This window comes from Tyto alba, unplaced genomic scaffold (assembly GCF_018691265.1).
Source record: "Tyto alba isolate M040663 unplaced genomic scaffold, T.alba_DEE_v4.0 Super-Scaffold_17, whole genome shotgun sequence".
NCBI lineage: Eukaryota > Metazoa > Chordata > Aves > Strigiformes > Tytonidae > Tyto > Tyto alba.
Genome location: NW_024881279.1, coordinates 13,782,786 through 13,792,655, shown reverse-complemented (window position 1 = coordinate 13,792,655; position 9,870 = coordinate 13,782,786). Strand labels below are relative to the sequence as shown.

The 9,870-nt window shown below is 46.1% G+C and overlaps 1 protein-coding gene across 4 annotated transcripts; it reads right to left on the bottom strand.

Annotated features, from left to right (window-relative positions):
- Positions 1-9,870, bottom strand: LOC104369025 (E3 ubiquitin/ISG15 ligase TRIM25). 4 transcript variants are annotated; one of them, XM_042790437.1, is made up of 9 exons: positions 9,174-9,870; positions 7,108-7,203; positions 6,296-6,529; positions 6,157-6,179; positions 4,841-4,977; positions 4,224-4,254; positions 1,565-1,611; positions 753-805; positions 1-409 (listed from the first exon to the last, which is right to left on the bottom strand). In XM_042790437.1, the coding sequence occupies exons 1-9, from the start codon at positions 9,792-9,794 to the stop codon at positions 329-331; spliced, it is 1,323 nt and encodes a 440-aa protein (XP_042646371.1). In that variant the 5' UTR covers positions 9,795-9,870; the 3' UTR covers positions 1-328. The 4 variants fall into 4 exon arrangements, with proteins under 4 accessions (XP_042646371.1, XP_032862673.2, XP_032862665.2 ...); XM_033006782.2 differs by lacking the exon at positions 753-805 and having other exon boundaries at positions 9,174-9,868; XM_033006774.2 differs by lacking the exons at positions 753-805; positions 4,224-4,254 and having other exon boundaries at positions 9,174-9,869.

Below are 9,870 nucleotides of genomic sequence, written 5' to 3'. Positions count from 1 at the left end.
TTTATCTGTATCTATAGCCATTTATTTGGTTATCCAACCACTTAATGACAACACAGTCACCACAATTAATAGTACATAGGTGTCATTAATGCCATGAGATGATACAGTATGCAGTTTGGAAGCCAGCAATAGTTGGATGTTTTCTTATGTTCATGTTAATTCTTAGCACTTCTTTTCTAAATTTGCAGATGTTATAGAATTGCTTTTAATAGCAGGTGTGCAGGGGAGCTCAAGACACTTAGCAGGTCCCCATTATTAGAGGACATTTTTGTCAATATTTAACTTTTTATTTCCATCTCAGTTCTGACTTCTTTTTTTCATCTTTCCCTTACTTCTGGGCGTATGTAGACCATACACTTTGTTCACATCTGCCACTTGAAGTATGCTGATCCTTTCGGTCGTGTTTGTGCTGTAGGAATACACAAGATGGAAAAGTGTCACTTACTGTAATAATAAAATAATCTTTTACTGTTATGCTATTAACATATTTGACAAATTGCTTCCAAGTACAGTTTTGCATTGCCTCAGAAAAAAATATTTCTTCTCCCTCCCCTGTTTTGAGTAATTGTCTGGTTCTGTATAGAACACAGACATTAATATGTCTGTAGAAAACTGAGCTCACAAGACAAATAAATGGCCATGTACACTGATTTAAAAATAGACCTCTAGATTTGAGGCTGGCATTATGTTAAATGAAAGCAACTGTATTGTTAAGCGGTGTTGTGTAATTAAAACTCCATTTAATCACTTACTTGCACCCCATGCATCTTAAAGAAAAACATTTTTTCTGGTTTTTCAGATGTGTCTGGTAAAACAAATATGTTTGCATTTAGGACAAGGCTACATTATCTTCAACCCCCGCACTGAACAGCTGTTCTCAAACATATCCCTTCCAAAGTAAAATTTTACCATTAACCTGTCCCTAAGAAATGCTTGTCAGAAGAAAATAATTTTCCCCTCCAAAAATTAAAAAGTGGTGAAGAAAGTAGGATTTTATTTTGAATTTATGCATTAAGAAAAACTTGTTTTCAAACTGAACTTCAGTTGCAGCATTTAAAAACCATAAAGTCTTTCAGATAACTTCTAAATAAGTTTTCCTCAAAGAAGCTTGTAGAAAAGATGCATGACTGTACCCAGCAGAAATCTGTTTGAGCATTGGACTGGTGCTGTCTGAAAGTAAATACTGTTTACAGATTTAACATCTCCTGTAGAATGAGGATTTGTCTGGGAATCTTTTCAGGCACTAGGTTTGCTCCAGCTCCTGCTCAGCTGGTGGGAACCCCTCCACAGTCTTTTCTCAGAGCACACTCAGTATTGACGCAAACCCAGTCTCTCCCTCAGGCTGACGAGAATTGATTTCTCTGGTGAGTTCCCAGAGATTTCTGCCCACTGCAGATTTTGAGAACGGCACCCTGAGGCTGCACTCCTGCTGGTCTTACCTCTGGCAAGGAGAGGAGATCCATATAACAAACGCTGTCATGTTTTTGGGTGAGAGATTTTCTCTGCAAGATTCACAGCCCCAGACCAGACACTGGAGGAATAGCTAGTATTTCTGAATACTTACAGTTTGAAGAGGTACCAATGTCTGAATACTCATACTGGTACTGAACACTGTAAAGAAAGTGTTGAATGTTAGTGCCTCATAAAACACAGATCACATCTTGTTAATAAAAAAATAAGAGATGTGAATAGATCTGGCTCTTTTGAGATGAAGGACAGACTTCTAGGCTCTGCTTGGCTCTCCTTGAGACCGAAGCGGAGGAGCACAGGACACATGGTCGGTCCTTCAATGAACAACTGTTGGAGAAAATTCAGTAGGTTCCTGGGATGCATTGATGATAACTTCCTCCTCCAAGTGATAGAGGTGCCAATGAGGAGAGGTGCTATGCTCGACCTTGCTCTCACCAACAGGGAGGGACTGGTGAAGAATGTGAAGCTCAAGAGCAGCCTTGGCTGCAGTCACCATGAAATGGTGGAGTTCAAGATCCTTAAGGCAGCAAAGAGGGCACACACCAAGCTCAACACCCAGGAATTGATGAGAGCAGCCTCTGCCCTCTTCAGGGATCTACTTGGCAACGTACCATGGGATAACACCCTGGAGGGAAGAGGGGCCCAAGAAAGCTGGTTAATATTCAAGAATCACCTCCTCAAAGCTCAGGAGTGATGCACCCCAACAAAGAGGAAGTCAGGTAAAAAAACAGGAGCCTGCATGGATGAACAAGGACCTCCTGGACAAGCTCAGACACAAAAAGGAAGCCTACAGAGAGTGGAAGCAAGGACAGGTAGCCTGAGAAGAATACAGAGAAACTGTCTGAGCAGCTAGGGATCAGGTTAGGAAGGCCAAAGCCCTGATAGAAGTAAACCTGGCCAGGGACATCCAGGGCAACAAGAAAAGCTTCTATAGGTACATCAGTGACAAGAGGAAGACTAGGGAAAATATGAGCCCTCTCTGGAAGGAAACAGGACATCTCACTACCCGGGATATGGAGAAGACTGAGGAACTCAATGACTTTTTTGCCTCTTTGCCTCTGTATTCACCAGCAAGGGATCCAGCCACACCACCCAAGTCACAGAAGGCAAAAGGAGGGACTGGGAGAGTGAAGAACCACCACTGTAGGACAAGATCAGGTTTGAGACCATCTAAGGAACACAAAGGTGCACAAGCCCATGGGATCTGATGAGATGCATCTACAGGTTCTGAGGGAACTATCGGGTGAAGTGGCTAAGCCACTATCCATCATATTTGACAAGTCGAGGTAGTCCAATTAAGTTCCTGCTGACTGGAGAAGGGTAAACATAACCCCCATTTTTAAAAAGGGAAAAAAGGAAGACCTAGGGAACTACAGGCCAGTCTCACCTCTGTGCCCAGCAAGATCATGGAGTGGATCCTCCTGGAAACTATGCTAGGGTACGTGGAAAATAAGGAGGTGATTGGTGACAGACAACATGATTTCACTAGGGGCAAATCATGCCTGACAAATTGGGTGGCCTTCTACAATGGGGTTATAGCACTGGTGCATAAGGGAAGAGCAACTGACATCATCTACCTGGACATGTGTAAAGCATTTGATGATGTCCTGCATGACACCCTTGCCTCTAAATTAGAGAGACATGGATTTGATGGGTGGATTGCTGGGTGGATAAGGAATTGGCTGGATGGTCATACTCAAAGAAAGAGTCATGGTCAACGGCTTGATGTCCAAGTGAGAGCAGTGACGAGTGCCATTCCTCAGGGGACGGTGCTGGGACTGGTGCTGTTTAACATCTTTGTCAGTGACATGGACAGTGGGATTGAGTGCACCCACCGACGACACCAAGCTGTGTGGTGTGGTGACATGCTGGAGGGCAGGGATGGCATCCACAGGGACCTGGACAGGCTGAAGAGGTGGTCCTGTGCAAACCTCATGGAGTTCAACAAGGCCAAGTGCAAGGTCCTGCCCATGGGTTGGGACAATCCCAAGCACAAATACAGCTGGGCAATGAGTAGATTGAGAACAGACCTGCAGAGAAGGACTTGGGGGTGTTAGTGGATGGGAAAACGGACTATGAGCCATAAAGGTGTGCTCACAGCCCAGAAAGCCAACCATGTCCTGGGCTGCATCAAGAGAAGTGTGGCCAGCAGGTTGAGGGAAGGGATTCTCTTTCTCTAGTCCACTCTTGTGAGACCTCACCTGCAGTGCTGTGTCCAGCTCTGGGGCCCCCAATGTCAGAAGGACACAGACCTGCTTGAGCGGGGCCAGAGGAGGCCACGAAGATGCTTGGGGGGCTGGAGCAGCTCCCCTGGGAGGCCGGGCTGAGAGAGTTGGGGGGGTTCAGCCTGGAGAAGAGAAGGGTCTGGGTGACCTTATAGCAGCCTCCCAGTGCTTAAAGGGGGGACAGGAAAGACGGGGAGGGACTCTTGATCAGGGCGTGTAGTGATAGGACAAGAGGTAATGGTTTTAAAGTGAAAGAGGGTAGATTTAGATTAGATATAAGGAATAAATTCCTTCCTGTGAGGGTGGTGAGACACTGACACAGGTTGCCCAGAGAAACTGTGGCTGCCCCCTCTCTGGAAGGGTTCAAGGCCAGGTTGGACGGGGCTGGGAGCCCCCTGGGCTGGGGGAAGGGGGCCCTGCCCAGAGCAGGGTGGTTGAAGCTAGGCGGTGTTTAAGGTCCCTTCCAAACCATTCTATGAATCTATGTAATTTGCAGGGAACATTTTGTAAGTAAAGCAAAGTATTTACCTCTTGCTCTTAATTTGGTTGGTGAGTTCACCTAAGAAAGATGAAGAAGAATGTTTTACAAAGCTGGTAATGCATTCAAGTTTGGAATTTGGTACTGTACCCCTGTTTCTCATGGTCGGGGATAAACTAGGTGGAGATGAGGGTTGGCAAATGAAGAGGGCGTTTCTCAAAAGCATGACTGAGCACCCCAAGACGTGGGAGGCAGGTGGGAGCAGGAAATCACATCAGACAGGGGAGAAGCTGGCCTTACACTGGCTAGAAGAAGACCTTTTCCTTGTTATCCCCAGAAACAGTCTTTCTTCCCTCTATGCCCTCCCCTCTCCAACACTCCTGATATCCCATCCAAATCCTCATCAGCCCCTCAAGGCCACACACAGACCTTGTATAAAGGAGCCAGCGTTGGCTGGCCGGCAGCCCTGAGCCCCACAGGTCACTGAACCCCACGGCTCTCTGAACCCCACAGGTCACTGAACCCCACGGCTCTCTGAACCTCACAGGTCACTGAACCCCACGGCTCTCTGAACCCCACAGGTCACTGAACCCCACGGCTCTCTGAACCCCACGGCTTGCTGCTTTTCCCTCGGGGCCAGCGGTGCGTGGCCGGGCAGGTCACTCACTGTGCACGCCTTGCAGCAGCGAGTCCAGGCGGGTCACAAAGTCCCTTATCACGTGTCGGTACTGGGCGATCCTGGCCTGATCCAGCTGCACTACTGCCACGTCCATCTTGCTAGCGCTGAAATTCTGACCTGCAATCCTAGGGCACAGGTAGTCATTTCACTAAGGAAAAACATTTAGCATTAGAAAGTTAACTAACTGGTTCATTAGGAAGGACTATACAAAGAGGAGGATGCTTTGGCAACATGAGGTATCAGATAAACAGCTCTCCAATAAGGTTAAGTGAGTTGCAATTATTATACATTGTTACTTATTTGGCAATGACTTTTGCTTACCAAACCTGGATGGGAACTTTCAAATACTGAAAATAGTAAAGGGGGGGGGGGACATTTTGCCAATACCCTTGTGCAAACAGTGCTTTGACCTGCTGCAGGCAGGCTCCTACTGTTCTAGCACAGCCACCGTCATAACATAAAGAAAATGCCAAACATATTAAATTTCCAGGCTTCTGGAAAATGTCTTTGATCCCACAGGCTAGATTTTGACTTGCCACACAGCTGTGACTAATGGCCTGTGCTGCTGCCAGCACAGCCCTTAGGTACACGGTGATTCAAAGTTATCCTTACAGTCCAAGTTCAAACTCAGCTTTAATTTGTGCAAGTTACAGAGGTGACATCTTAAAATCCAGCTAGATGTTTGAGTTAGCCCTTCATGTGTCTGGGGAGTTTAGTGCTGCTGCAAAATCTCTTGTGGATCTGTAACTTGGTGTGGTTTTGCACCACTGAATTACAGCTGACACCCAGGCATCAATTAGGAAGTGATAAGTTATAAATTAAATGTATCACTTGCAAGAGGATGGATAATAAATCTGTTTAGCTGTTAAACTTGTCCACAAGCAGAAGAAAAAATGGGTGGGAAATGAGCCAGTTACCTCTGCGGCCAAAGGCTGTTCACTGGGACTATGTGCAAGAGTGTCACCAATATGCATCCAAGAGAGTGTTGCTGTAAACTGAACCCTGTAGGCTTCATTTCTGATAAAAACATTTTTCTGGTCATAAAAGCCAGTGGTTTTCATCAGAATCCAGAAATTGTGTAGCTGCCAAGGAAACTGAAACTTAAAGGGACCACTGGAATGGCAGGCAGTATCTCTTCATCCTCGTTAGTTGTGTGGATGTGGTGCCCTCTGTCTTGGCTGGAACAGGGAGCAGCTTTGCAGCAGAGGGTGCCAGGACAGAGGGGCACAGGCAGAGGTTTGACCCCAGTTATCAACACCATATTTTTTCAAAGAAGAAAACAAGTGTTTTCAGGTGGAACATACCTGTCCATGGCCAGTTTAAATTCCTACAAATAGGATTGCCAAAAAAAAAAGGAAAAAAAATGTTAGTATGATTTCCAGAAAGGGCAGCTGGCTGAGAAATAGGCATGATAATGAAGAAAAGCATAATACCACTGCTTACTTTGAAGAAGAGTAAAATATCTGGTTGATCTCTCATCTTCTGCAAAGACTGGAGATGCTGCACAGCCTCATCTCTCCTCTGTTCCATTTCCTTCTTCACTTTGGTAATCTCTGCCAGTTGTTTTTTCTCATTGGATTGAATGTCACTCAGGATCTTCTTCTCTTTCTGAATCATCACTGTCTTAATCTCTTCAAACTGCTTTTGCAGCTGAGAAGTCACTGTTTTTGTATTGGTCTAAATGGACAGATAAGGAAATGGTGCACTGGCTCAGGAACTCAACACTTCAGTTTAGTGTCTCTATTTATTATTTAGGATTGTATCTATCCTTTGCACTGGCTTTAGAAGGAAGCACACAATAAGCGTTTGCTTAGAATATCTGATTAAACAGAGGATTATGAAAACGAATCCTGGTGTAATAACAAAATCAGATAAAATTCAGCTAGCAATGTGAGAACTGTATTGGTACAAAATGAAAATCCCATTTGTAGACTCAATTTGTTTTTCTTTTAGTTAATGGATAGAAAACTTTAAAAATACATAAAAATATGTACAATCTGTGGTCTGCCAGTTCTGAAACCTGGTCTGTGCAACCGCAATAAATGGTGGAGTCTCCCAGAGGGTTCATCCCATGGAGCTACGCTGGGAGGCTGTGAGAAAACTTGGCTTCTGGCAGTTTCTTACATCAGTGTTTTCCCTGCTTTGGACTATATCTCTTTCTATTCATCTGCTTCTAACAGTATAGTTGTCATCACTTGTTTCTGGGAAATTGTGGAGGAAAGATGCTCTGAATTAGCAATGATCTGGGTACCAACCTTGAGCTGATTCTCGCTTTTCTGAAGCTCTTCTAGGGCAGTAGCTAAAGCACTTTTATGTTCCTGCAGCCACGCCACGATTTCCGAGAGTTTGCCCTAGCAGAAGGAAAGACAGCATTGAACTTCATAGCAGGGAAGCAGCATGAGTACCTTTAAACCAGACTGGCACTTTGTAGAACTGGTGAAATGCCACCGGCGCCTTCTACCTGCCCACTTTCACCAGTGACTGCTATAATAAGCTGCGTTCACTTGTCTTGTCATAAAGATAGGGCATACCAGAAAACTGATATGATCTTGAAAACTTTCAAGTCAATGTTTAATTTTTATATATGTGTAACTTTGTATATGGTAGGTTAATAAATAACTTTCCCTTTGAATAAGTAAATTTCACTTTAAATTAATAAATCACACTTTATCCATTAAAGTTATGTTCCTGCCAGAATCTTCACATGTGCCTAATGTGATTCAAATCCTTATTTTCACATCTGTCAGCAGCTGTGGGATCTGAGGATAAGGTAATAAGCAACAATCTTTTCTGAAAATCAGCAAAACAGCAGCATTTACTCATCTAGCTGTTTATTTTAAGGGATACCATGATCATGGAGTGTTGTTATACTGCACGATAACATATTTCAGAGCGGACATTAGACTTTGTTCTTTAGGGATTAAACAGTCTCTGAATGGTTTTGGTTGCTCCTGGCTGCCACCAGCAGCGTTTTCACATCTCAAGCACCCATGAATGTCCATGGCAGACATAGCTGCCAGGTTCCCATTTATTTAATAAAAATCATTCCAGAAAGCTTAGGTTTTCCATGAGATATTTGTCACAGCTGGAGTGTTTCAGTTTTTGATAAATTAAAAGACAAATAATCAAATTTGACCAAGCTTCCTTGCACCAAAAACCTTTTATAATTCCTCCTGAAGAGCTGCATTCTTGATTTCCCTGGCTATCCTGGGAAGTTTTTTTTTTTTAAAAAACCAAACCAAACCAAACCAAACAAAACTGAACCAAGAGTACTATGCAGCTGAGATCTCAGTTTACCCATGGAGATGGCTTCCTCATAGATAGGGCAGTGTTTCTCCTTTACCAGCTCCAGGGATGAAGGAAATGGCTACTATCCTACACAGACCACTTCTGTTGTATATGTAATTTGGGGGAGAAAGATAGTTTGTGATACATGTGGCTGCAGAGGATACTTCCTGCTAATTCCTGAGGCAGCTGTGACCTGTCCAGATATCCAGAGCGAGCCAGGCCTTTTCTGCCCATGCACTGGGTTCCTGGAGGAGCCCAGAAGTTGAGCCCAGAAATTTCAAATGCAAGGCAGTGAGCGAGCATAGCAAATGCATTTTATGCCCTCAGTCTCAGCTGACTGGAGCATTTCAAGGACAGCAGCTGGACTCAAAGGCGGGGACATCGAGGCTGCTCCACATCTCCGTGCCCGCTGGGATGCTGGCTCAGCAAAACCCGGGGCAGGAGGAGGAAGGAGCCAGAGGGAAGGGCCTCGAGTGGGAAATGCTGTTTCTCAACCCTGAGTTCAGGAGTGGTGGGGTCCCCCAGGCTCTGTGGAGGATGAGACTTCTTAATCCCTGCAGGAATACTTCTTAATGCCAGCCAGGAAAGCACTTGTGAGTGGCAGTTTGCAGTTGCCTGGGGCTGCCCAGGATAGACGGTGCATGGGACAGCAGAGCCCCGCTCAGGCCTCTTGCTCGCTCTAACACACACACACACACACACACACACGTCAACACACACTGCAGGGTTTACCCACCCTTGTCCTGGTCCACCCCAAACACCTCTCTCTGCTCTTCCTTCTCCCTCTGCTTAGCCTGCCAGGCTGGCTTGGCAACACAAAGGAGGAAATAAAAAGCAAATACTGGCACACGGTACCAATCCCAGTTGGGGCAGACATGAAATCCCATGAGCTGCTGCCTGTCTGCCCTCACCCCTCCATCCCCATTCTATGGTGAAAGCCTTACAACCCCTCCTGCAGCTTCCCCCCTTCCTCCTCAGGTCAGGAGTTTGGAGCAAACCCTGCAGGGGCCATGGGGAGAGGAAAGCTCCTTACCAACTGTTTGTCGTGTGCCTCCTGCAGGGTGATGATGCTGTGGCCCTTGTGGCACCCCGCAATAGAGCAGAGCACACAGATGCACTGCCCCTCGTCCTGGCAGTAGCACTCCAGCAGCCTGCCATGCTCCGGGCACTTCCTCTCCATCGCCACACCACCTGCGCCCACCTCCACCAGGACGTGGTTCTGCTGGGAAGCCTTGGCATTGTGTTTGCTCAGATGGGCCTGGCACAAAGATGCATCGCAGATCAGGCAGGTTTTCACTGCTGGCTGGGACCAATCCAGGCAGAAGTCACAGGGAACCACCTCCTTCTTCCTCTCTGCAGACTCCTCACCCTGTTGTTCTTTGGAGGAGGTGGCCAGGAATGCCTCCACGATGCTGCACAGCTGAAAATTCTTCTGCAGCTCCAGGATGGGCCCCAGCTGGGACTTGCACATGGGGCAGGAGTAAGGGGCCTTGGATTGCTGCTGGGCACTGAGTACCTTCTGGATGCACTGCTTACAGAAGCTGTGACCGCAGCTCAGTGACACTGGGTTCCTGTACAGGCACAGGCAGATGGGACAGCTCAGTTCGTTCTCCAGACTAGCACCCCCTCCAAATTCCTCCCTAGCTTTTGCCATGGCTGCAGAAATGGTGTGTTATCCAGTGTGCGAGAAACGAAACTAAAAAGATGTCCTTGGCTTTGTGCCCCAGTTG